Source organism: Helianthus annuus, chromosome 15 (genome assembly GCF_002127325.2).
Source record: "Helianthus annuus cultivar XRQ/B chromosome 15, HanXRQr2.0-SUNRISE, whole genome shotgun sequence".
Taxonomy (NCBI): Eukaryota; Viridiplantae; Streptophyta; class Magnoliopsida; order Asterales; family Asteraceae; genus Helianthus; species Helianthus annuus.
In genome coordinates, this window is record NC_035447.2 from 55,874,117 (window position 1) to 55,901,772 (window position 27,656).

The 27,656-nt window shown below is 36.8% G+C and overlaps 2 protein-coding genes across 2 annotated transcripts; both read right to left on the minus strand.

The window, feature by feature from the left end:
* Positions 1-10,161: 10,161 nt before the first annotated feature.
* LOC110911709 (G-type lectin S-receptor-like serine/threonine-protein kinase LECRK3) lies at positions 10,162-12,609 on the minus strand. The gene has a single exon (XM_022156340.2). It carries the CDS (start codon positions 12,607-12,609, stop codon positions 10,162-10,164), a length of 2,448 nt encoding a protein of 815 aa, XP_022012032.2.
* Positions 12,610-21,713: 9,104 nt separating this feature from the next.
* On the minus strand, positions 21,714-22,264 carry LOC110909706. Its single transcript, XM_022154517.2, has one exon. The coding sequence runs from the start codon at positions 22,143-22,145 to the stop codon at positions 21,984-21,986; it is 162 nt and encodes a 53-aa protein (XP_022010209.1). The 5' UTR covers positions 22,146-22,264; the 3' UTR covers positions 21,714-21,983.
* Positions 22,265-27,656: the final 5,392 nt, after the last annotated feature.

Genomic DNA, 27,656 nt, shown 5'->3' on the forward strand with positions numbered 1-27,656 from the left:
CATTTATTGGCCGTTGGGTGTTTTCTAGTTTTGCTGCTATAAAAATGTCTCAAAAAAATTAGAAAAGATAAAATTTTGTTACATTGATAAGTATAGATATCATTTGCAGCAAATACCTTACAGGGACAAGATTTTAAGCCTGTAGTGACGACATGTTGTCTTTATAAGCATTTTCACCTATAGAGACGACATATTGCCTCTATAAAGTTTGTCTCTACAGCCTCGTCCCTATAGGCCACAAAAGTCGTCCCTATAGGTGTCGTTGCTATAGAAGACTTTGTAGAGACTACATGTCGTCCCTTCAAGTTTGTGCAAAACAAAATTAAAAAATAAATTTAATATTTACTAAATAAAAGAAATGTTTATTCTAATATATTTTAAACCCAATAGAGACGACATGTCGTCTCTATAGATTCTCTTTAGAAAAACATTTAAGCCCTATAGAGACGACTTGTCGTGTCTATAAGTTTTTCTTTATAAAAATTATATTCATCTATAAAGGCGACTTTTTGTCTCTATAAGTTGTTTTTGAAAAAATTTAAAAAACATTTAGCCTAGAGAAGACTTATCGTTTCTATAGGTTTTTCTTTATAAAAAAATAAAGAAAGATTTTTACCTTTAAAGACGACTTGTTGTCTCTATGGGTTTTTCTATAAAAGAAACATAAAAGATTTTCACCTATTGAGACGACTTGTCTCTACAGTTTTTTTTTAAAAAAAAAAATTCACATATAGAGACGACATGTAAGAATATTTAGGATCCCTAGGGACATGGTATGATGCTAAGGTGTTTCCTAGGGGTGAAAACGAGCCGAGCTACTCGCGAGCTATTCGAGCTCGGCTCGAAAAAAAGCTCGAATGAGCCGAGCTTAAACGAGCTCGAGCTCGAGCCCGAGCCTAAAAAACAAGCTCGTTTAGTAAACGAGCCCGAGCTTCGCTTATCGAGCTCGAGCCGCCACCGGAACCACCACCATCAACGTCATCATCTGTTATCATCATCATCGACCTTCATCATCATCATCACGATCTTCATCATCATCATCATCAGACCTTCATCACCACTGCCGCCGCCTCCGCCTGACCCCCACCGGAACATCTGTTGATGAAGATGATGAATGGTGTACGGTGAACGGAACTGTGGCTGAAGATGATGAATGGTGAAGTGGTGGTGGTTCGACGGAGAAGGTGAACCACAGAGATGATGATGGTAACGAACAGAGAAGGCGAACGAAGGTGAACAAGATGGTCGGAGAAGATGATCTGAAACGGAGATGGAGTTAATGGTGAAGGTGGTGATCGACGGTGGTTATTGAAATGCGTCGGAGGTGGTGACCACCGGAGCTCCGGTTCCGGCGGCGGTGGTGACCACCGGAGCTCCGGTTCCCTCTCCCGGTGTGTATACATTGTATATATATATATATATTTATTATATATATTATAATTATATTAATATTTATACATTTTACTTAAATGGTCCTTTATGTTACAAATTTACACAATCAGTCCTTATTACAAACGGACTTAACTGGGTTATGATTTTTGGACTGAAATGGCACCTTTCCAGAACGTCGGGGAGGAAAATGGCGCATTTTTGAAAAATGGACTGAAATGGCCAAAGTGACCAAACCATAGGGACGAAAATGGCAGTTAACTCTAAAAGAAATGTTTATTCTAATATATTTTAAACCCTATAGAGACGACATGTCGTCTCTATAGATTCTCTTTAGAAAAACATTTAAGCCCTATAAAGACGACTTATTGTTTCTACAAGTTTTTCTTTATAAAAAATAAAAAAAATATATTCATCTATGGAGACAACTTATTGTCTCTATAAGTTTTTTTAAAAAAATTTAAAAAAACATTTAAGCCAATAGAGGTGACTTATCGTTTCTATAGGTTTTTCTTTATAAAAAATAGAAAAAAAGATTTTTACCTATAGAGACAACTTGTTGTCTCTATAGTTTTTTTATAGTTGTCTCTATAGGTTTTTCTATAAAAGAAACATAAAAGATTTTCACATATTGAGAAGACTTGTCTCTACAGGTTTGTTTTATTAAATAATAAAAAATAAAAAAAATTCACCTATAGAGACGACATGTAAGAATATTTAGGTTCCCTAGGGACATGGTGTGATGATAAGGTGTCTCCCCTCTGTCCTATAGATAAACCACAAAAAAAAACCAACTGGTTATAACACATTCATTTATGTTCTCTAGGGACATGGTGTGATGATAATTGGTGTTTCCCCTCTATTCAAGAGTTGGAGGGTTCAAATTTTGCAAGCTGCAAATATGATGTCAGGTCGAAATAAGTAGTAATTTATATTCGTTTGTGTCGAATTTTAACATGTTAAATATATTAAATCCGTATGTGTTAGATACTTATCACGTGTTGATGATTTTGTTATAAGAGGCGTTAAACAGAAGTAAACGAGATTAAGCGAGTAAAAAGCGGGTTCAACAAGCAAACACGAGACTTGAAACGGAAAAGAATCAACATGGAGCTCGTCCGTGACCCGCCTGAGCAGTCAAGATCAAGTCGGTTCGATAAGGTCAAGGCTGAAGACCCCCGCGACACGCGGGGTTATGCATGATCTTGTCGAACCCGTGGGAGGAACCATCTATGAATACTACAAAAGAGTGCCATCAACAAATGAATATCTAATATCTAATCTAAATTATAATAAATGACTGCAAATAATGGCACATGACATTCTCTCCTCCAACCTCATAAATTTTATTTATAAATATTTAATAAATTTAGAGTTAATTACATAGTTAGTCCCTGTGGTTTGCACGTAATAACATACTTAGGTACTAATAGTTTAAAATCACTTTCTAGGGTATTAACTTTTCATTTTGTAACGTTTGGAGGTATTAACTTCTAGAGTATTAACATAGGTAGTCCCTGTGGTTTGCACAAAATAACATATTTAGGTACTAATAGAATGTGATTTTAAGCCTACAAATAACCTTAATACCCTCAAACGTTACAAAATGAAAAGTTAATACCCTAGAATGTGATTTTAAACTATTAGTACCTAAGTATGTTACTTTGTGCAAACCACAGGGACTAACTTTGTAATTAACTCATAAATTTATTTTAATATTAATATTAATGTTAATAACTATTATATAGATATCATTTATTTTTATCCTTATCTTTATCTAAGATTAATAAATAAATTCAATTTTGCAATTTAGACCCTTTGTTTTTTACTTTTAACCCTAAGTTTTTCATCTTTGCAATTAAATACCAACCATTTTTTATTTTCAATTTTGGTCTACCATACTTATCATCTTTCCCAAGTTTTTCATTTCGTTCTAAATTTTGTGAGTTAATGCACCGCAACGTGCGTGTGGGGTTCAACATTTTTTTCATATATTTTTTTCTCGTTTGATTGACCCATCGCAGCACATCTATTTTTCTCCATTTAACAAGTTCGACCAATACGCGGGTCCTGGATTGACTTAGTTATTTTTTTCTATGTTTTACGTTTCGGTTTAATTTCTCTGCAACGAGCGTTCGTGAGTCAAAGATTTTACGTCTGCTTTTCGCTCGACGTTATTTTTTACGTTTTTATTTAATTTGTTTTTATGAGCTTTTTCGGTGTTTTAGGTCGCTGACAGTGGTATAGCATTGGTACTACTTGACAGTTTTATAACAAACGCTGCAACGTATGAGCTTAATACTAGTTTTATTATATAAGTTAAAGTAAGTCAAATATGGGTTATGAATGGAATAATATTCATAAGGCCTGTTAATAAACTGAAGGCTCTTATGGATAAACTAAGAGAATTATAAATTAAATTAATAATTGGGCCAACGTCTTGGAATGGGCTTCATGTGACAACAACAATTAGTAAGTCGAGGTGAAACACATAAAGGGGAGTCGGTGAATAAAAAGGAGGGGACGACAGATTTGTGAGACGGCTGACTTTGGAACAGAGGGGACGCACGGAAAGGCAGCCGTCTTTGGCTGCTGTGTACGGTTTAAGGCATGAACGTTTAGGTGGCTTTCTTCAAGCGTACGGTTCATAGGGTTTAATACTTTTTTTAATTTTATTCATGATTGGATTTTTTTTTTTTTTTACATTGACAACGTTGTTTAAACAATTTGATGTGTTGGTTTCTTTGAACTATTTTTATGTGTTTTGAGTTCTTACTTTACAACTTGCTCGGTTGATGACAAAACTTTGTAGCTTGTTGGGTGACAGAGTAGGTTGACTCACATTAGTAAACATAGGGTAATTAAATTGTAAAAGATATGATGATAAAGACCTATTTTTGATTACCACTTAATTAACCGATTTTTCAGCACCATGTCTATGTGGTGTCCAATTAATGATTAAATTGAGTTAGTGTGAACCTAGAATCTGAAACTTGGAGAATATTACCTTTATCTTTTTGCTTGTGGCTTCTGTCCGGATAAACGATTACTTTGTTTTTCATTAAACTTTGTTTGCGGATTCTTTTTAACTGGTAAAGCTTGACCACTTGTATTGAATTCTTGGTAAACGTTTTTATATTTGAATTATTTGTCGTTTATCAAACGTATTGGCGATATACTTGCATCGTTAGCGGGTTGGTAAATTGGTGGGTAGTTGATATAAATAAATGAATTATTAGGTTTGTATGGTGAATCTTAAAAACTATCCCTAATAATTAATCAATTCATTAATTCATGTCTATGTGGTGTTTTGAATCGGTAAACATGTTTTCGTGTTAAACTTGCAATCGGGATTCTGGGTGGGAGTTGCTTTTCTTTAACATATAATAATTCTCTAGTTAAACACTAACCACAAATTCACCGTGGATACGATACCCTACTTACGCTATTTACATAGTTTAATTAGATTTTTGATTGACCCTAACGATCGTCATCAAAATATAAGAGTATGTAAAAGTAGGTTTGCTTTTCATTAAAAAAATAATACATTAACTTATCTAATTTTTATAGTTATAAAAGGATAGTGATTTAATGTTATATTCATGCTTACAAGTGTAATCTTTTATGGAATAGTTAGCGTGACATGCTTATAATTTTTTCATAATTGCATCTAATATCTTCTACATTCAGTTAATTTTTCGATACCAAAAGTGTTTGCAAGTGAAATATTGAAAAAAATGTATATTGAATTGGTTTATGATTTCGCACCGAAAGCAATAAAGAGAAAAACTAATATAGATGATGGATACATAGAAAAGAAATAAGGCAATACTATCACAAAATATTTGGTTGACCCTTTGATGAAGCAACAGTCATACCACCAATTGCATGGCTGTCAAGAATCTCCTAATTAAGGAAAAGACTTTAATACCTATTGATTTAATTAAATTATTTTATTTTCTAACACTCCCCCGCAAGTTGAATTGTGGGGTCTCCAATACTCAACTTGTCAAGATAGTGGCGGAAGATTCTTCCGTTGACGGCTCTTGTTAAGATTCTTCCTGGATCTTAAGATGTTTGTTTGGTTGAAAGAGAACCCCATAACTATTTGTTCCTTTGAGGTATTTAATAATCCTTGATACTGCTTCCATGTGACTCACTTGAGGTTGGTGCATAAATTGGCTAACAACCCCAACTACATATGCAATATCAGGGCGAGTATGCGAGAGATGTATGAGTTTACCAACCAAGCATTAATATCTTTCCTTGTCAGCTAATTCCGCTTCTTATTCCATGTGGAGTTTATGAGTCGTGATCATTGAGGTGCCAGCAGGCTTGCAATCAACCATTCCTGTCTCTGCTAGAAGGTCAAGAATATATTTCTTTTAACATATAAAAATCCCTTGTTTAGACCTTAGTACATCAATTCCGAGAAAGTACTTAAGTCTTCCTAAGTCCTTCATTTCGAACTCTGTGAACAAATTTGCTTTCAACTTCTTTATTTCTTCTTCATCGTTTCCTGTAATGATCATGTCATCAACATATATAATCAAACAAGTAACAAATTTACCTATTCTTTTGAGGAACAACGTGTGATCGGAGTTGCTCTGTTGAAATCCATATTTTTTCATTACTAGAGTGAATCTACCAAACCAAGCCCAAGGGGACTGCTTTAGCCCATAGATAGATCTTTTTAATCGACATACTTCTTTTGGTTTGAATTTTTCTGTGAAACTAGGTGGAGCTTCCATATAAACCTCTTCTTTTAATTCTCCATGCAAGAAGACGTTTTTAACATCGAATTGATGTAAAGGCCATCCTTCATTAGCCGCAATAGAGAAAAGAACACGAATTGTGTTAATCTTGGCTACCGGGGAGAATGTTTTCGAGTAATCGATCCCGTACATTTGAGAGTATCCTTTTGCCACTAGTCGTGCTTTGTATCTTTCAATGGTTCTATCAGGTTTGTATTTGAATGTGAAGACCCAACAGCATCCCACCAGTTTCTTTCCTAAAGGGAGAGTACTCATTTCCCATGTGTTATTCTTTATTAACGCTTCCATTTCTATTTCCATTGCATCCTTCCAGTTTTTTGATTCAAGTGCTTGTTCAACATAATTTGGAATTTGTTCATCGTATAAAGTAGAAGTAAAAGCTTTAGCTTCTTGTGATAAATTTCCCTCGGCAATACTTGCCATTGGATATTTAGAGGATAAAGTTAGTTTTTCTTGAGAGTACCACTTAGGTGGAACTCCCCTGTTGGCTCTTGGTGGTAGGACATATTTCTCAGTCGTTTGTTCTTGTGTTTGCTCACCTTGTCCTTCTTGTCCTGTTTGTTCTATAGCTATCTCATGGTTATTAGATAAATTAAAAAAAAAAGATTTTCCTGAGACTCAGTATTTTGAGACTCGGTATTTTGAATATCTTCATGAGCTTGAGAATTGCTTACCTCAGACATCAGACTAGGAGGATTTTGGTCCGTAGCACTGATTGTTGGTCCACCTGATTGATGGGAAGCAAGTGACTCATCTTGGGTACTATGATTAACTTCTTCTTGTTACGGAACCCATTCTAGCCAACTCAGTGTGTCATACTCAGTCTCCCCTTGACCACTGTGTGGGGAGGTGTAAAAGAACTAAGTTTCAAGGAAGTCACAATTCATTGTAGTGTACATATGACGTCTTTTTGGACTATAACACCAATATCCTTACTGGTCGATACCATAGCCCACAAACACACACTTTTTAGCACATGTGCCGAGTTTGGACCGATCTACTTTAGGTATGTGGACAAAGACAAAGCATCCAAAAATTCGTGGTTCAAGTGTAAGAGCCGGAGGGAGTTTGGTAAACTCGGATGGAGTTTGGAGAGGAGTTTTTAGGTCGAGGGCTTTGGTTGGCAAGCGATTGATGAGATAAGTAGCTATAGCAACAACTTCAGGCCAAAAAGACTCAGGAACATGAGATTCAATTAGAAGAGCTCGAGTTATTTCTAAGAGAATGTGGTTTTTTCGTTCTACAACATCGTTTTGTTCAAGAGTGTGTGGACAAGATGTTTGGTGAATGATTCCTTTTAATTGACAAAAACGTTTCATTGAGTCATTTATAAATTCCCCCCATTGTCGGAGCGAAGAATTTGGATGTTGGTTTATATATTGTGTTTGTATCATGACATAGTAAATTTATCAAAAACCTCAGATTTATTTTTTAGGAAATAAATCCATTTCATACGAGTGCAATCATCAACAAAAAGTACAAAGTAACGAAAAATTTGTCCGCCAATAACTTCGGTTAGACCCCAAACATCCGAATGGATAAGAGAAAAAGGTAAATCAACTCTTGTGTTATTTGGTTTATAGGTGTGTCTATGACTTTTAGCTAGAACACAAGTTTGACAATTTAATGATTTATTATAAGGAAATAATTTTGGAAATAAAAGATGTAAGTAACCAGTGGATGGATGTCCCAATCTTCTATGCCATAACCAAGCTTCTCTATCCATAGACCTGTGAGCTAGCATCACAGTACCATGTTGAGTCACTTCTTCCACATAGTACAATCCTTGGCGTTTAGTGTCACGCCCAATGATCGCTCCCGTCCTGATATCCCGTAGAATACAAAAGTGGGATGCATTAAAACAGTGCAATTTAATTCCTTTGTCACATGACTAATGGATAACAACTTATGTGACAAAGAATGACATAAAGGCAATTTGAATGTTTTAAAGTTGGGGATATTTCAATAGTTCCTCCTCCCTCTACTAGAACTTTTCCCCCATTGGCAGTTTTGATGTGATTAATTTTGGGTTTGGACCTTGAGACCATGTCCGTTAGATTAAACGTCATGGTGTCGGTAGCACCACCTTCAAAAATCCAAATTTTCGTGAGTTTTGAACACATTAGCTTGTCCAATATTTTCTAACGTTTTTTCCTTAACTCTAAATTTCTCAAAAAATTATTTGCTAAGAAATTGTTATGATTATTTGTGTAAGAAATAGAATTTATGTTTTCCAAATTTGGTCTTTTTCGTAATTAACAGAATGTTTGTAAGAAATTGACTTTGTGTTTTCCAAAGAACTAATTTTCAATTCTTTAAAACACATGTTTGAGGATTGTTATTTAAAGTTAGGTCAACAGGGAAGTTTTCTAATAAATGTAGAACCTTAGGGTAAAAAAAACTTAGGATTTAAAATAAAGGGATTTGAGAACCAACTTTAACCCTGTTACCTCCATTGCTGCTGCTCCCAAGTTCAGTCGACTCCACCGCACCAATGTAATCGGCTGACGCCATACCTCCGAACCCTTCGCCGTAACTACTATCGACCGACGCCATACCCCCGAACCCTCCGACGGAACTATTGCCTTTGCTCGTGGTTCCGCCGCCTGTGTTGTTGGCTCCGGAGTTGCCCACGGCGGCGGCTCCTTTCCCCCCACCAGTGTCGCCGGTATTCTTTCCCTTTTTACGCCCATCATTCCACCATTCCGGGAATCCAACAAGTTTAAAACATTGATCTTTCGTATGTTTCATCATTCCACAGTGAGTACACTTTAATTTTGATTTATCGTTCAGAGTGATGACCCGCTATTTGGTTTAGTCTGACCGAATCACCCCCTTGAAAGGAAGCCTAACCCCTCCGAATCGTTGGCTCCGGTAGTTGCTAACCCGGCCGCCACGCCATATTGTGGTAAATTACCGGAGGAGACGACTCCCAGTATAGATTGGTGAGCAACAGCTGCGTAGGCTCCTTCAGCTGAGGGTAATGGATCCCATCGAAGTATTTCCCGTTTTATCGGGTCATATTGCCTATCTATAGCATTGAGAAATTGAAAAAGTTTTTGTTCAGACCTTATTCTATTGTAAGTTGAAATATCCGCGGTGCAAGTCATTGGGTTTGGATCTCTACGATCGATTTGTCCCCATATTCCTTGCATCACAATCTAGAAATCCTCAAGAGGTACACCATTTTGTTTGATTTCGTTTGCTTTGACATGTAAATCGAATGTTTGGAGCTTATCTTTTTCCCATAGCGATTTTGCTGTGGGAAACTCGGTGAGATTGCTAGCAAGGGCTGGTTCGTTATTTTGTATGAGCCATGAGAATACGATTAAATCCTTTTGTTCCCATTGCTCGTACTTGTCATCACTTTATTCGGGCGGACTTTCGGATAAGTGTTTAAGAAGTGTTTTTTATTTACCCCCTATGGCAACTCGAATCATTCGATCCCACAAAGGATAATTCTGGCTATTTAACTTGAGGTTAATGTTGAGGCTATCGGAGAGGTTTGATTTAGGGCTTTGATTTTGATGATTGAGACTGTTTTTGAGAGGATTTGCAATTTGTATTGACAGGTCATTGTTGATTACACTATTGTCGTCCGCCATGGTTGCTTTCGAATGAGACGTAGATTGTTGATTACACTATTGTCGTCCGCCATGGTTGCTTTCGAACGAGACATAGATGATGAACAAGAGCAAATAAGATGATCCTAGGATCTCTCAAAGCTCTGATACCATGTTTGCAAGTGAAATATTGAAAAAAAAATGTATATTGAATTGGTTTATGATTTCGTACAGAAAGCAATAAATAGATAAACTAATATATATGGATACATAGAAAAGAAATAAGGAAATATTATCACAAAATATTCGGTTGACCCTTTGATGAAGCAACGGTTATACCACCTATTGCATGGCTGTCAAGAATCTCCTAATTAAGGAAAAGACTTTAATCCCTATTGATTTAATTAAATTATTTTATTTTCTGACAAAAAGAATTACATGGAAATAAAGGGGGAAGGGCAAGGTGGCAATGAGATTTCAATAACTCCTTCAAGCATTTGAACCACCTTCTTCATTGATGGCCTTAAAGATGGATCCTCCTGAATGCACCACATTGCCACCATCACCACTCTCTCCACCCTCTTCATGTCAGTCCTTGCTTCATCATCATTCTCGATTAATCTTTCCAACTTCCGTCCTTTGTAGCAATCGTACGCCCAATCGGTTAGAATGATCTCTTCTTCCTTCTCACTCTCGACCTTGACGTTCTTTCTACAACATACAATCTCTAGTAACAACACCCCATAACTATAAACATCCACTTTCGCTGTCACGGGTTTGCTCCTGAACCATTCTGGTGCTACATATCCTTTTGTCCCTCTGATCATTGTATTTGTTTGAGTTTGATCACTCATTAGAAGTTTTGCTAGCCCAAAATCAGATATCCTGGCTGTAAAAGATTCATCAAGAAGTATGTTTTGTGGCTTTATGTCACAATGGATGATTTGTGTGGTACATTCTTCGTGTAAATACGCGATCCCTCTCCCTATCCCAATCGCGATTTGTAGCCTCTTGTTCCAATCTGGCTTTGATATCCCGAAAACAAAGCTTGCTAGTGTCCCATTGCTCATAAACTCGTAAACAAGAAGCCTATTTGGACCTTCTTCACAAAATCCGACAAGTCTAACCAAATTCTTGTGATGTGTTTTCGCTATGACACTTGCCTCGGTTTTGAACTCCTTATCACCTTCTTCAGCTAATATCTCTAGCTTCTTGATGGCTACTATTGATCTTGAACCCGAAAATGAGTTTGTGATGACACCCTTGTAAACAGTTCCAAACGCACCTCTTCCAAGCTCTTCACGAAAGCCATTTGTTGCTTCTTTTAGCTCTTCAAAGGTGAAAACGCGAAGATTAGTCTCTAAAAGACTTGAACTTGTATTCAGTTTCTTATTCTTTTGGTACGAAACAAAAATAGCAATTGAACTAGCCGCGATAAGCACAAAATTTAGAACCAAAGAAGATCCAAACAATATTGATAGAACTAAAACCAATTTGGATTGATCCTTCTCATCATTATTCACCTTCTCCAAACCATTGTCCCAAAAAGTGTTGTTATTTTTTGGTATCTTTATGAGAGCCTTTCCATATGTATCCCTCTCATTCCTCCCATTAGAAAGTGGCAACTTTTTCTTCCAACATATTCCGTCTTTGATCACCGCAACAATGCAGTTACAATCACCCAAACAAGATCGGTTACACTCGTCTTCACTAGACAAAGGAAACCGCTCATAGTTCTGCGAAGAAGGCCAAAATGCATTGTTGAGTGACCTCATCTCGTAGTTTTCCCTAAGCTTTCCCAAATTGTTTGCATCACAGCTTTGAACAATCTCTTGCTTACATCCCCCATACGAATTACTCGAATCCAGAAGCTTAAACCCCGGTAGACATACACAAGAGGGCCTTCCATTAGAATCTAATGAGCAAATGCTATTAAATCCACAAGGTCCTCTTCCATAATCACCCGTGGAGGCCGAACATATGTTCTGAGGCTCGTACCACACACTACGCCATGCTTCGTCCCAGTTAACCCCGTCTCGTGGAGACTTTGGGTGCGAATACAACGTGAAGAGCCCGTCGAAATCTAGTGTCGCCCGAAAATAGAAGTCGTTCCAGGACTCAACATTCTGGGATGTTAGATTAAATAAAGCTCCATTCCTTCTAACAACATATAAACTACCTGTTTCATTGAAAACTACTCTATATCCTGAGTTCATAGTGTTGTTATCATCTGCGATTTTACTACGATAATAAGGCTCGTAGGAGACACCGGGCGGGTTAGATACAACTGTAAGAACAAGATCACCTTCGAGCATTAACCGTAACTGATACCTTCCAAGAGAAAAACTATTTCTTGTATCTCTTGAAGACAAAACCTCATTAATCTGGAGTTCTTGAGTAGGCAAGATTGTATCTGCAGGATGATCAAAACTCTGCCATAGATATCTACTACTGGAAATGTTATCTGCCAGGATAAAGTTTCCAGAATCAAGCATTGAACCATAGGACACATTAGTACTCTGGGCCTCCCAAATGGTACCGCCATCCGGGTCGGTCAGCTTGAGCTCTCCGTGGGTGGTGAGCTCTAGTTTCGATCTTTCTTGGGCTAGGTTGTCTCCGTTGGCATGCCAGACTATAGTTTTATCGGGTATTTTGTCGAACCAAATTGCTAGTAAGTAGAGGTTTTGATCATCAAGATAGCGAAAACCGATGGCGAAGTCACCCGAGGGCGATTTCCATGAAGAATCATCCTTGGGTGAAGCTAGAAGTGATGAACCTAAAGGGATTCTGGAAATGGTTTGAGAGTGTGTTGGGATGATTAGAATTGTGAAGATGTGAAATAGAGAGAGAAGATAATAGATGGATATTTGCATGGAAGCCATTTTCATAAAGAAGAAGAATTTGATGTGCTTTTTAATTTGCTTATGTTGAAAGATTATATATAGAAATGAGGGGGGCTGCACAACAATATTGGAGGTGACAGTATTGACCAAATTAATTAAGCATTGTTGACTGACTTTTAGTATGTTATTATGTTTACTAATTTTCAAACCCTTTGTCATACGCAAATGAACTCATGCTCATCCACGTCTCTTAACAAAGAAGTAAATTATTCGGTAACCAGACACCGTAATATATAAATTACATTATATATATTAGTAACTGTCAGTTAGTTATTATTCAACTTCTAAATTGTTTGGAGATTATTTGACTGGACTTTTATGTGGTCTTCCATATCTGAACTACATGTAGCCCCCAAAGAAACCATCTATTCCCAAGCCAGTTTGACTGGACATGTTTCTGTTTTTAACTTTTTTTAGATGTAACCAGTAGATTTTTCTGGCGTTCTGGCTGAAATTCACCCGATATCTATTTGATTTATTACGGTATCAATACAATATTGACACTGGGTATTGCAACCAAAAGATAAAACTCAAAAATAAAGTCTAATATAGTGTTTTACATTGATCAAAAATCATAAAAATGAATATCCGTAACGATTTCGATAGTACTCATAAGCTACTGATATTTTTTTGATCGGAATCGACGTGGTACCAATATTGACGGGACGGTATCAATTCGGTTCGTCACGGTACCGTAATTTGTGAAAATGTATTGTACATTTTGCCTTAACGTACGAGTGTATGCTATGTCAAGTTCGCACGTTATAAACCCAGAAAGAAAAATCTCGCATGTTGAAAAAAAGCAAAATCGCATGTTGTAAAAAAACCAAAATCGCATGTTAAAAAAAAAACGAATTTCGCATATTGTAAAGAAGTTGCATGTTGTTTTACAAAAACCAAAATTGCAAGTTGATACTGCATCTCGTACGCATCATACGTTAAAGCAATTTGTACAATCACTACAAGAAACAGGCACCTTTAGCGAGGACACGTGTCGCCACTAAAAGTTCTTTTTGTCGCCGCTATTGCCTTTTAGCGGCGACATGTCGTCGCTAAAGGGTCGCCGCTATAGATCGGCCGCTATTGGTCACCTGTCGTCGCTAAAAAGGGTGTGTCGTCGCTATTGTGAATGACTTTTAGCGGCGACATTTATGACTTTTAGGGGCAACATATGTCACCACTAAAAGTAAAAAAAAAGGAAAAAAAAAATAATTTACTGCTATTTACATTGTTACCCACATACAATTACATACACATTTTTAAGTTTTTCCTAAACATACATGGACCAAAACGTTCATAAGTATACAAAGAATTAAACACTAATTCACATTCAAACAACCAAAAATTACATAATAGTTTGTTTATACAAACTCAACACACAGTGTTATGAGAATTAAAAGTTGTTATGAGAAGCTAAAGTAGTAAGGTAGTAAGTGGTTATACAAACTCAGCACAGTGTGCGCATCAATGAGAAAAAAAGATGTAGGGCTTCACTCAGACCCAGCCATGCCCCATCTTCCATGGAGTGTACCATGATATAGAATATAGATTACCTGCAAAAGAATAAAAGGAGGATATGAGTACACTAAATTTCGGCTGCAAACGCAACGGTTAACTTTAGTGTACTCATTAAACACAGTCGTTTAACGGCTGCGAACGGGCCGTAAACGTAGCTGATAACCGCTGCGTTTGCAGCCGTTAAACCGCTGTGTTTATGGGCCGTTTGCAGCCGTAAACGCAGCCGTTTAACGGCTGCGAACGGGCCGTAAACGTAGCTGATAACCGCTGCGTTTGCAGCCGTTAAACCGCTGCGTTTATAGGCCGTTTGCAGCCGTTATACGGCCGTAAACACAGCCGTTTAAAGGCTGCGAACGGCCCGTAAACACAGCGGGTTAACGTCTGCTCACTTAAACTGTCATTAATTAATGTAAAAGAAAAAAAAAACAGAGCAGATATATAATATAAGTAAAGCAGTGATTACCTTAATTGCCAAACAAGATGCAAGCCTGTTAGCATACTAAATGTGTTTGGCCAGCTGTCCACTTAGTGTGAAACATTCTTGCAGCATAAATATCTTGTTGAACTTCTGCTCCCCTCCACTCGTAGTACCTACGTGCAAGAAAACAAAAGCTTATTAGACCAAGCGTAGTGGGGCGTTTTTTAAAAATTTTTTTGCCCAATCACGCCCAAAAACGCCCCTTCACCGCCCCCCTGGGCGTGATTGGACGTTATCTTGCAAAAAAAGCCCCTTGGCGTGGTTTGAAAAATGCCTAATGGGGGATTGTTGGCCAATCACATTTGAGCTTCCATTTGCTTGGCCAATAAGATTTTTAAATGTTTTTTTTTATTTTGTTTTACTACAAAACATAATGCCCAATAATGACCCATCCCCACTACACTCATTTTAGAAAACGTCCAATAATGCCCCATTGCTGACTGGGCTGCCACATGGCGCAAAACGCGGTGAATATTGCCCACTACACATGGTCTTAGCAACAAAAAGTCTAAAACATAACAAGTTTAACAATGAAGATATTACCTGAACATGATAATTCGATAAGGTTGTCGCTTCCTCAAGTACGCATCAAGTTCATGTAGAAGTTGCCATTAACCAAATAACTATTAGCAAGCCAAAGAGTTGAAAACAAAATAAAATTAAACATAAGCATTTTAAAATTAAGAATTAACATCAAAACAATAATCTTTTCGCTTCCTTCAACTCGCATAGAAGTCTAGTGCATCCTCACTTTTAAAAAACAAATGAACTTTGGAAAGAAGATAGAAAAGAAAAACAAGCATTTTAGTATTAATACCCGAACCAAATCTAGTTTTTTTCTCTAAGATTTTTCCCTCAATATAGATTATTATAGACAAAAATCAATGGGTAAAACCCAGACCAGTTCAACTTCCACTGATTTGCTAAAGTTTCTTTTAGTCTTGTGCATATTGAATTAGTTATAGTACTAATTGGTTTAGTTGTGTTGCTTCGAATGCCGGGTTGGACTCGCCAACCCACTACATGACCAGTTTGGAACCTTATGGTAATTTTTATTTTTTCTTTGGCCCTTGTTTATAGCTATATAGTACACCATATCTCAATACAATTCATTCAATTCACATATTCAAACATTCTATGATTATGTCAAATATCCCAATGTAACACTTCATTTGTTCCATAAAATATATGATCAACTAAGAGACTAAATATAACAACACTTTCTAACATATGCAATCAACATCAAAGATACACACTACACTGATCATATTATGTATGAAAAAAAACCTTTCTGTAAAAATTTCTAACATATATCGCACCATATCCTTGTATAAAGAGTAACTCAAGAAATTTTGAAAGCAGAACACCCAACTATGTTGTGTAACTCAACTACTCACGAAAGTTACATAGTTGTGTACCCGGAAACCAACATACCCGACCAGAAACAGATCTACAGGCACATAAAAATACTAGACCTGAAACAGATCCGGGTTTAACAAAAAATCATAATACACATGGACTCAAATTAGCTATTGCATTATTAGTTATTTCAACTCTGTAAGTATAGGCGGGTATATGCGGGTGATTTTTCAAAATATTTATTGATTAACTTATGTATTCTATGTTAGAGCTTTATCTCTTCAATTAAAAAAACCTAATTATTAACTAATAATGTAATCAAAACACAGATATGGAACTCTAATCTTCATTTTTTTTTTTTGCTTAGATGATCATACACTATGTCCAGTATAACCTTTTACAATACAAACCAAAATAAAAAGGTACCTATTTATATATTTCGGAATAAGGTTTGTTCAACCCTATGCATACATCTGTTTGACCAAAAAAGAAAGTCAAAATCAAATCAACCAAACATCACAAACGGAATAAAATTCACCTAAATCTGACTCAAAATCTTACCTCAAAACACTACAATGATTCGGACTCAAACACTACATGTGTAGAAGTATTACAAGCCAAACACTACATATCTACTCAAATTACAAACAATCAGTAATGTACGTACCATAGTTGGTCGGAACCTGCAGACAGAGATGGTGTGATAGCACCGGATCGATGACAAACATCAAACAATATATTCCGACTTTAACATCATAAACTCAGAACTGCTAAACTTCTGAATCCTTGACTTGGCTTTGACTTTGTTGACCATTGACCAGAACTGATAAAGCACAGTTACCCGGCAGGAACTGCACTTACAGACTCCCCCTTAACTGTTGCTATCAGTTCTGTCTGACACTGATATCTTCAGTCACCGGATACTGCAGTTACAGACTCCCCCTTGACTGATGATATCATGGTTGCTTTCAACTTTGGCTGAGACTTGATCTTTCTAGCAGAGCACAACGATCTTCAACTCTTCTAATAAAAGACTTGCTGACGATCACTTAAGGCCGCTTTGAGAAACCCGAAGAATCCAACATCAAACACTGTAGATCCTCCCCCTCAAACTACTCCCGAATCAAGTTAACGCGAACCGACCTTGAACACTTCAAATTCCACAAAGACATGAAGCTCAGTTCGATAAGTTAATAACAAACTGAACTTTGTAAAAGTACATCCACCAACTTGATCAAAAGTCTTCAACCCTTCATGTATGATCTCATCTCCTCATGTATCCTCATGATCAATCTCCTATCTTCACAAATCCGCTAAATCCCCGATGGCTTTCATCTCCGACCTTCCCCTCAAATCAAGAAGCCCCACATTATTTCGAGACCAGAACTATCTTCTCTACTCTAAACAGCAACTTAATAAGGCTCAATCTTTAACTAGTCGTCAACCAAGAATTCAGCTTCATCACGTCAACACTTGATTAATAACATAAAAACACGTGACAAAACTCCATCACACATGAGCTATTTCACGCACAAGCTTTATATTTACGAAGAAAATAGGAAATTTTTACTCCCCCTTTTTCTTTGTAAACAATACAAAAATCCAAGCAAGTCTTATTCTCTTCACCTCCTCACTTGATCCGGACAACATAAGTACCATAAAACTTTTTGATAATCCGAAACCGACTTCAAGTTTCCAAACTACGCATAATTCTGACTCTTAGTTAGTTATCCGGTACCCCAGGTAACCCGGAATAACTTGAAAAACTCGGAACATGCACCACTCGAAACTTCCGAACAACACAAACTTCTAAATTTAGCTATAAATCCGGTACCCCAGGTAACCCGGAATTCTAGAAAATTCGGAACTCGTAAAAACCGAAAGCTCTTGAAACCTCGAATCAGATCATCGGAACAATACTTAGAGTACAAAGAAATTCGGAACAAGCAAAGAAATCCGAAAAAAAAAACCATAAATTCGATTTTTTTTAAGTCCGAACTTGGCCTTATAATTCCGAATTTAGCATCAAAATACATAAACTCTGACTCTTGTCTCTAACATAACCTTGGACAAAAGTCCATGGCTTAAACTTGGACAATTGTCCATGACTTAAACTTGGACAATTCTTCATGACATAAACTTGGACAAAAGATCACATACTAAACTTGGACACCTAAACTTGGACACCAAAACTTGGACACCAAAACCTTGGAGGTTAAACCTTGGACTCAATCCTTGGAGAGTTTAAACCTTGGACTCAATCCTTGGAGAGGTTAAACCTTGGACTCAATCCTTGGAGAGGTTAAATCTTGGACTCAATCCTTGGAGAGGTTAAACCTTGGACTCAATCCTTGGAGAGGCTAAACCTTGGACTCAATCCTTGGAGAGGTTAAACTTTGGACTTAATCCTTGGAGAGGTTAAACCTTGGACTTAATTTTAACTAAAAACTCAGATAAACTAGAGAAGGTAAACTCGGAATAAAAAGGTACAAACTTAAAACTCGGACCTCTCAAGTTCTAAAACTCGGACCTTCAAGAAATGGATTTAAAACTCAGACTTAATCTGAAACTAACAAAGAGACTCCACTAAAAGTCGGACCTAATGAAGGTTCTAAAACTCGGACCTACAAACCCTGACCAAGTAAAGGTGTAAAGAAAAAAACTCGGACAAGGCTCAGAAACAAGCTTCCGGATTATTTCCCCAGTGTGACTTCACACTGGTTCACCAATACCCCGGAAACACAAACACAAAGTTTTAAACTCGGACAATCCTTTTTTTAGATCAAAACCCTAGAACTGCAACAAGAAAAAAAACCATCACAGCCTACGAACAGCTTCATTTTCTTCAAGTTTTATGCAGAATCTTCACGTCTTCAAGATGTTTGGCGGAAACAAACATCAAATCAAGAGCAATGATGATTCGGAAGGCGGTTAGACCATTCCGAATCGGTAACCATGCTCTGTTACCACTGTGAAAGCACTCGATCGATGACAAACATCAAGCATTGCACTTGATTCAAGACATGAAGAACAATCATAAGCACCAAAGATAGAAAGATGTAGAAGATGAATCTCTTTATTAACGAATCAGTCGTAACAGATTACATACCAAAAGAGTATACATCATCTACAAGCTGGTTTAGATCACAAATATCTAAACCTAGCTTTCTCTCACTAACACATAGTCTTACTCTCTCTAGAATGTGCACACCAGGAGGAACGAGAAGTTAGGAGAGGTGCACAAAGATTTCTCAAGGGTTGCTCTAATCTACCCTATACAACACATATATATAGACTAGGGACTAAACCCGGACAAAACATATTGTCCGGGATACAAAACAAATAATTCAGACAACAATAATAAACAATATATTCCGACTTTAACATCATAAACTCGAAACTGATAAAACTTCTGAATCCTTGACTTGGCTTTGACTTTGTTGACCTTTGACCAGAACTGATAAAGCACAGTTACCCGGCAGGAACTGCACTTACAGATGGTCGGTGTTGGGTCGCCGGTGGTTGGAGTGGGGTCGGACGTCTCAGAGGTGGTCGGGAGGTGGGGTCAGACATTGATGATGGTTGGAGATGCGGAGGTGGCCGGAAGGTGGTGGGAGATACGGAGGTAACCTGGAAGTGGTTAGATGCGGGGCTTCGTATGGTTGCAGATGGGAGAGAAATTGGGGACAATGAAGGGTTTGTTTTGGGGGGGGGGGGGGGGATGAATAATTGGGGACAATCGTGTTTGGAGGGAAATGAAATTGGGGATGAATAATGGTCAGCCCTTAGATTCATCAAGTCATCAACGGCCAAAATCAACTAGGTAATGAGCACGCGGATTATAAGCATTAGCGGCGACATATAGTGAATAACCGGCCTCTAGTAATTTTGTTGTAAAATATAACTATTTGTAGGTTCAATCTTAGGCAATGGTGATAAATTTAGAATACTAGTGAATAGTATCGCATGTGTTGCCATTTAAAAAAAATACAGTTTTAATTTAATTTGTATTCTCACTAAAACTTGTGTTCGTTAACTTTTTCTAAAAACCGAGAACGCATGTATGTTTAATTTCCGATATACTTTTTGTTAAAAACAGATATAGTTTTTTTTTGTATCATGAGCCATAGCTATTGTTGGTACCGTGGCAAACCAACCCGATATCGTGATTATCGCAATCACTACCTGTATTTGTTTTAATGATTTTTGATCAATGTAAAACACATATCGGTATCCTTCAAATTTAGTATTGTAAATTATACCTAGTACCAATGTTGTATTGAAGCGAACTGATAACCAAATTCTCGTCGCATCGTGCAAAGGAATCCTACTCGTTAATCCTAATTAACATCTATTAATTTAAAAGCAATAATTATTTTGTTTCGGTGTCTGTTAACTAGTTGAGTTGAGTCAAGCTTAACTCAACATTTTTAAGAGTATTCACATCCCTTCCATACCTTATAATTACAATAAAAATAATTACATCTATTTTTATATGCAATAATTGTTTTCCGAGTGTCTCTAAACTAGTTGAGTTGAACTTAACTCGGCTTGTTTAAGAGCATTCACATTCCTTACACACTTTATAAGTATACTAAAAACAAATATATTTTCTCTCTCAACTTAATTATATAATTTTTTTATCATTATTTTTTTTATCTATACTTCACTTTTTTTTTGAAAGGCATCTATACTTCACTTATATAATCACTTTTATATAATATATTAAATTAAAAATTAAAAAAATATAAAGAGTGAACATTCTTCCCTTGAAAGTCTCCTACCACTAGGTAAGTATGAAGAATTATTGGTAGGGCCACCTAATTGAGCTTGCTCTGCAAGAATGGTATTCTTAGTTTACCAAGGGGTAGTCGTGTAGGTCCCTGGGCAACGATATGTCGATATGCAATTTGTTGTTGAACGATAAATACATATCGATAAAACATTAAAATAAACCAAATTTTGTCTTTGTGAGATTGCATTGCATGGAATATTTTCAGTTTTTAGACGAGGGACCCACACCTATTGGCAGGTACCATTCTAGTTTTCAGTACGTAGAGACACGTGGTATTGAAATAATTAAGCTGAAATAACCCTACAAAACAACCTAGTTACATATTCTTTATGGTTTGTGTATAATCTTTATTATGGTTTGAGAATGTGTTATAGCTTATGAACGTAAACAAAAGAAACACTTGAACAGGTATAACCCATATTTATTCCATAATGACCCGGCAAACCGGGTTGAATTCATTCGGAATTCATTACGAACATGAGATAAACATAGTGCAACATGACGGAGGGAATGTTTATTTTTTTTTTTTCTAATAAAATTAAAGATGTCACTATCAAAACCTACAGTTACACATATGAACACCACACCAAACCAAACGTTAGTGACATTAACCCTAATTCTCCCTATATGTGTTTTATTCACTCTCCCATACTCTCACTCGTACTTATATTCATATATATATTATTCAGTGTTAAAGAGCAGATAGTTATTCTTACGTCGGAAAGTGGTCACAGGGAGAACCTCTTTACACTGACAAGGCTGATAGAGGTGATGGGAGACTTGAAGCCAGAAGCTCTCCTATGGAAGTTCTTATCGGTTCAATCATACCTGACTCGTATTACATTCACTAACCATGTGCCTATGAATTTTACTAACAAGCTACTTATTTATTCAGTATAGATGTATAAAAATACAAAACTAAAAAAAATTACATTTTGTTAAAATAAACGAGCTGATTCGAGCTTTTTATGAGTTTACTAATATAAACGAGCCACATCGAGCGGCCTCTTTTAACATAGAGCAATCTAGCTAGACTCATTTACGGATTCATTCCATAATCAAAGTCCTGAAATGGCAAATACAATGCAAAACTTTTTCCTTTCCATACCAACTATTACAATACTTCACCGAGATCAAAATTGAACACAATCATACAAACATACTATATATAGCAATCGACCTTCTGTTGAACCGAAATCAGGATCACAAGCGCGAGACGTTAGAACCAACAGGGAAGTACGATACAGGAATCGGAGCTCCACGTGATTTCACTTTCGACACTTGTTTCATCTTCTTCAGATTATCTTCTTCGGAAACTCGTGGCGGGGCAAAGCAGCAAAAGATGGCAGAGAAGAAGCTAGACATGATAAGCTGTGTATTAAATGAAGATTTTGAGAGAGAAATGAAAGCACGTTAGCTTTTTGAAAGAATCAAGCTCAAATTGCATCTGAACTTACCTGGAGGTGAGCTTATATATACTATTATTTTTTATTTATTTAAAAGGTTGTATGACGCATAGCATGATTCTATTTTCATGTGTTTGACTAGATTTGCAAAGTGAGATTGAGCGTGTAGAGCAAGTTTGTATTTAATTATTTATGATAATCTAATACATTTATACATTAATCTTCTGTTTGTTTTTATGTTTCACAAAATGTACAATAACTAGTAAATTCAGGAGAACAGGTACGTATTCATTTTTATGATTTTCAATTCATTTAAAAGAGTTGTCGATATCCTTATGGGTTGTACCGGTAACGAACTAACTGATCCCGACCAAACAACATAGGAACCAGTATTGATATTATCGAAACCGGTATCCAAAGACGGTTCTGAGAATTTAGAGGCCTTGTGCAAATAGAAAAAAATAGGCCCCTAACTTTTCAAGTAATTAAATGTAAACCTCAATAACATATAATAAGTATAAACATAAACAAACAATTAAACAATATAATATAAGAAAAAAAACCTAACTTAAACAAACATTTTAATATAACCAAAACAATTAAAAGGAATCAAATCAACTGAAAAAAGTAACTTACATATTCGTATGTATATGATTATGTCATTGGGATAAGCTCCCGTTCAATTAAAAAAGGATTTGGTAAGCATTAGGCATTTTAGGCTGAATAAGTTGGAGCAGGGATGGCTATTTGGAATTTTGGATGCATAAATTAATAATACTATTTAAAATATATATTTAAAAAAAAGTAAATTACAAGTTTTGTCCTTTATGTTTGTATCAAATTGCAGGTAAAGGTAAAGGTAAAGGCAAGGGACATTGCCTGCAATTTGGTACAAACATAAATAATAAAACTTGTAATTTACTTTAAAAAAAATTAGGTCTCTGGGAAAAACAGGCCTCGGCCGAGGGTGCGGCTCGCCCACCCCAAGATTGGCCATGCCGGTATCGATATTCATTTTTTAGCCATTGAAAATATATACTATAAAAAAGTATTTAAAGCATCAATAAAACTAATTACACATATAAACCCACATGTAATCAAAAGATAAATCTCAAAAAATAAAGTTATAATAAATTTAATTCCAACTTCCAACTTTTACTTTGAGTAAATAGCCATTTTAGTCCCTGAGGTTTGGCTGAAATTGACACTTTAGTCCAAATAGTTTTTTTCTTGCGATTTTAGTCTAAATAGTTTTGTTTTCTGCCATTTTAGTCCCTGACTTTTGTCATTTTTTGTCATTTTCGTCGACCACCACCACCACTTCCCACCACCCATCCCATCACAACATTCTATCATCGCCACCACTTGCCTGCACCGTCACTATCCACCCACCCACCCACCCCACCACCATTTCCACCACCACCGACCACTTTCCCGCCACCCACGTCATCAACCAACACCGCCGCTATCATCGTAAAACCAACAACCACCGCCATCATCTTCACTGTAAACTGGCACAACACCATCCTTATACCACCGCACCTGCAAAAAAAAGAAAGAAAAAATGTGGTTTGACCAAAATTCAACTAAGTTAACTAAATTTTTTTAATAAAGTTAGTAGGTTGGATGAAAATGACAAAAGTCAGGGATTAAAATGGTAGACAACAAAACTATTTGGATTACATGACAAGAAAAAAACTATTTGGACTAAAGTGGCAATTTTAGTCAAACCTCAGAGGCTAAAATGACAATTTACTCTCTTTACTTTAAAAGTCCAGTTCACTAGGGTGTTGTTTGTTTTTCCAGAGGCAAAATGTCTGAAGTCTGCGGACCACATCTGCAAACATCTGAAACAGAAGAGGTGGACCAAACCTCTGCAGTCTGCAAGAGAAAGACTGTTTGTTTTTTAACCTCTGCAAAATGCTAAAATAAACTGAATTTCTAATAACAAACACCAAAATTCAGAAAAATAACATCAAAACTTATATAAATTAACACCAAATTTTCACTTTCATATTCATACATCTAAAACCTAATTCATCACTTAAATCCAAACATCATTTCAACATTCTCCCAAACTACAACATCAGATCCACTAACTTAAAACTCAGATCACTTCATTAGCAAATAGCAATCAACTTTTCAACATCCGATCTTACAAAAACACAGAAATACCTTAGGTTTAAGATCAGAATCGTACTGGAACTTCCAATCGTGAAAGTAAGGGAACGACGGAGAGGACGATTGACCTAGTGAGAGGCAGTCGAAGGCGAAGTGGAGTCAACGACGGTGGCGAGCGGCAAGGAGTCCATTCCGGGGAACCTGAGAGAGTTGTGGCGGCTGGGAGAGCTGAGGAGGCCAACAGAGGGTGGCGTCGGAGGGTTGGGTGGAGGAGAGGAGAGGGTGGCGGCGGCGCTGAGGGGTGGAGGAGATAGGTGGAAGCCGTTTTGGGGGGAGGATAGGGGTGAGAGGTGAACGGTGAGAATGGAAGGAGAATTAGGGTTTGGAAGTGGTATGAAGAAGTTAGAAGAGGGAAGTCCATGTCTACTGGAAGAAGAGGACAAGCAGATGTTTTTAAGTGAAATCACTTCTAAAAAACAAACCCTCTGTGAAATAAAAGGTCTGCGCGTGTCTGCGCCACGCAGACAAAAGAGACCCGGAAGAGCTTTTAAGAAAAAACAAACAACCCCTAGGTAATTTATTGGATATTTGAAGGGGGTTGGGTTTAGGTCCCATAACTAGGCTTGCTCTACAAGAATGGTATCTTAGCAAAGGGGTGTTGGTCCCCTGGCAACGGTATGCATTTTGTTGCTTAACGATTTAAAGTTTAAACGTTTAACTAAACTGTCTGAAATTCACCAGAAGTGCATGATTTTGTTGCTGGAAAATAGTGTATGTACGTTTTTAGTGTTATGGTGGGGTTTCAATAATTAAATGTTGGCCAAAGAAAATAGATGAGATGCTAGATAGAAATTATAGATCAAGATTCAGAATTCAAATCATATTTTTTGTACCTAATCAATTGAAACCTTACACCTAGTTATATAGTAAAATAAAAGCAAATAAACATAAGCAACCGAATGTACAAATCAAAATAACTACCGACACTCCCAATTACTTAGACAATATGAACTAGAAAAATACTAATAAATAGAGAGCGTGGGTATGCCTGCATAGAATTGTTGTGGACATGGGTAAGACTCAAGAGTTGGGCACGTATCAATTTCCACTCGTTTCAAAACGTTCTTGTCCTCATGAACGGAAATGGTTTGCCACTGCCATTCGACTCTTCAGTGGCACTCGGAGCGGTCTCAACCGGCGCCATGGTTGGCTCCCCTCTTGTTTCTTGACTACTGTAGGTCCGTGTTTCGGGATCGATTCCGTGATTTTCATGATTATGTTCAAAGACGGAAGAGATAAGAGATGATAAACAAACAAACTTTGTATTAATCCGGTAGTAAAACATTACAAGTCGGCCCGATTACATGATAACCGAACTAATACCAAAGAAGTATACATCCAGGGAGAAATCAAGTGGTGATTGCTCCCGGTGAGGTCTCAAACCTCCTCTAACTCTCTTGTGTTGCAAATGACAAAGTGTTGGTATTTATACCCAACATAGGTTGTATGGTCGAAGGATCTAACTGACTGATCGATAGATCATCTGTCGAACATTCAGCTTTCGAAAGATACACATATACCTCGAAGGATGACATATCCTTCGAGGTCCATCTTCATCCTTCGATGGATATCTTTCGAGCTCATCGAAGGATATACACAATCCTTCGATGCCCTATCCTTCGGCCCCAAACATTATACAACCATAATTTGTCTAGCGAACACACACGGTCAAACGAATAACCCTCTCGTTTGACCACTTCAAACGAGCGGGTCTATACACGTTCGATAGACCGTGTCACTAACTATTACAAATTCAGCGTAAAGTAAAACTAATCTATTCGACAAGCATCGGACACAAAATCTGCATCAACAACTACACATTCTTCGACTTCTTCTCCACTTACAGGGGCCAAGTTAGAAGGAGTCGGGGGCGCCCGACCCCCCGAACTTTTCGCTCAGTAACGTTATATATGTAGCTTTCGTATAAAAATTTTTGGGTATATACATTTTCGACCCTCCCCCCGCCCCTCGGTCGGAATCTCAAGCTTCGCCATTGTCCACTTACACAACCATACACCATGGATAAAAAGAATGGAATGGTAATAGGATACTTGTGTATACATTCCATAATCATTTTTCCATTGCCTTGACATATAGACAACATCCAAAAGAATGGAATGGTAATAAGATACTTGGAGCACCGTTTTGAGGTAAGTTTTATATCAATAGACTCATCAAAAGCCCTAAAATATCAGTTTGTAATTCGGAAAAACACTAAACTCTGTTAAGTTTTTTTAACTGAGGATCGTTGGAGAAAAAATAGTTGAAATGTGGGACTGGCAAGGGGAATAAAAAAAAGATGAGACTGTCAATGGCCAATGACGTCTAGTAGGGATTATTAGAGGCCACTATCGTTTAATACAATTAAACTCATTTAATGTCTCTATTTTAATTGAGCGATTAACCATCTTTAACACCTTAGTTAATCATGCATCTATTTCAACAAATTGTTGATGTGAGAAATATTGCAGTAGTTAGTTTTTGTTGCTCATCAATTGGAACTTCTCAACAATGATAACCCATCAGTGGAAACCGAGTAGTGGTAATTAGGAGAAATTGCAACCCGACAAATAATGTGAATAGGGAGCAGTCGTAATTGTTGTTCGGGACAGTGGTGACTCGCAACCTAGTCCATCAACACAGTTTTTGCTAAAGTTTTTGGTGGCTGAAATACAATCACTAGCAACTGTTTAGTGGCAAGCGAGCGGAGTTTTGACTGCAATAGAAGCAATGGAGATTATGGACTTCATATATTTTAGTTAGAATGTAGTGTTGTGTGTATTTGTTTATGTTATCAATGAAACACTTAAATGTAATTAAAATGAATTAAATGAATGCAGTGTAATTTAAACACAAGCACAAATATAGAAAGTTGTCATATTGTATTTCATCAATAATCAAAAGATTATAATTACAAGTTATGACTGTCACTCCCCCTCAGCATGATCACTTATTTCTGTTTGTACAAAAGGAATGCTGTGAAAGTAATGAATAGATCTCTAACATATGAGATCTATTATAGGAGGTACAAACATTTGTTACTTACCAGGGCTAACATCACCCTGATAGTGAGATCTATTAACATCTGTTCTAAGACCTATAGACACTGTTTACAGACTTTGCTGTGATACTAACATCTATTTTGGAAACCTCTGATTGTGATTATCAAACATCTGTTTAGGCTAAATAGATGTTTAGTCTTCTCATTAGTGCTTTAGTCTTCATCAGAGCTTTGACCTTTAACAAACTTTCTTTCTTCACCAACAGAGCTTTCAACTCTTCAGTAGAT

Coding starts and splice junctions, on each gene's coding strand:
- LOC110911709 (XM_022156340.2), bottom strand. CDS start 12,609: ATGGCTTCCATGCAAATATCCATCTATTATCTTCTCTCTCTATTTCAC.
- LOC110909706 (XM_022154517.2), bottom strand. CDS start 22,145: ATGTCTAGCTTCTTCTCTGCCATCTTTTGCTGCTTTGCCCCGCCACGA.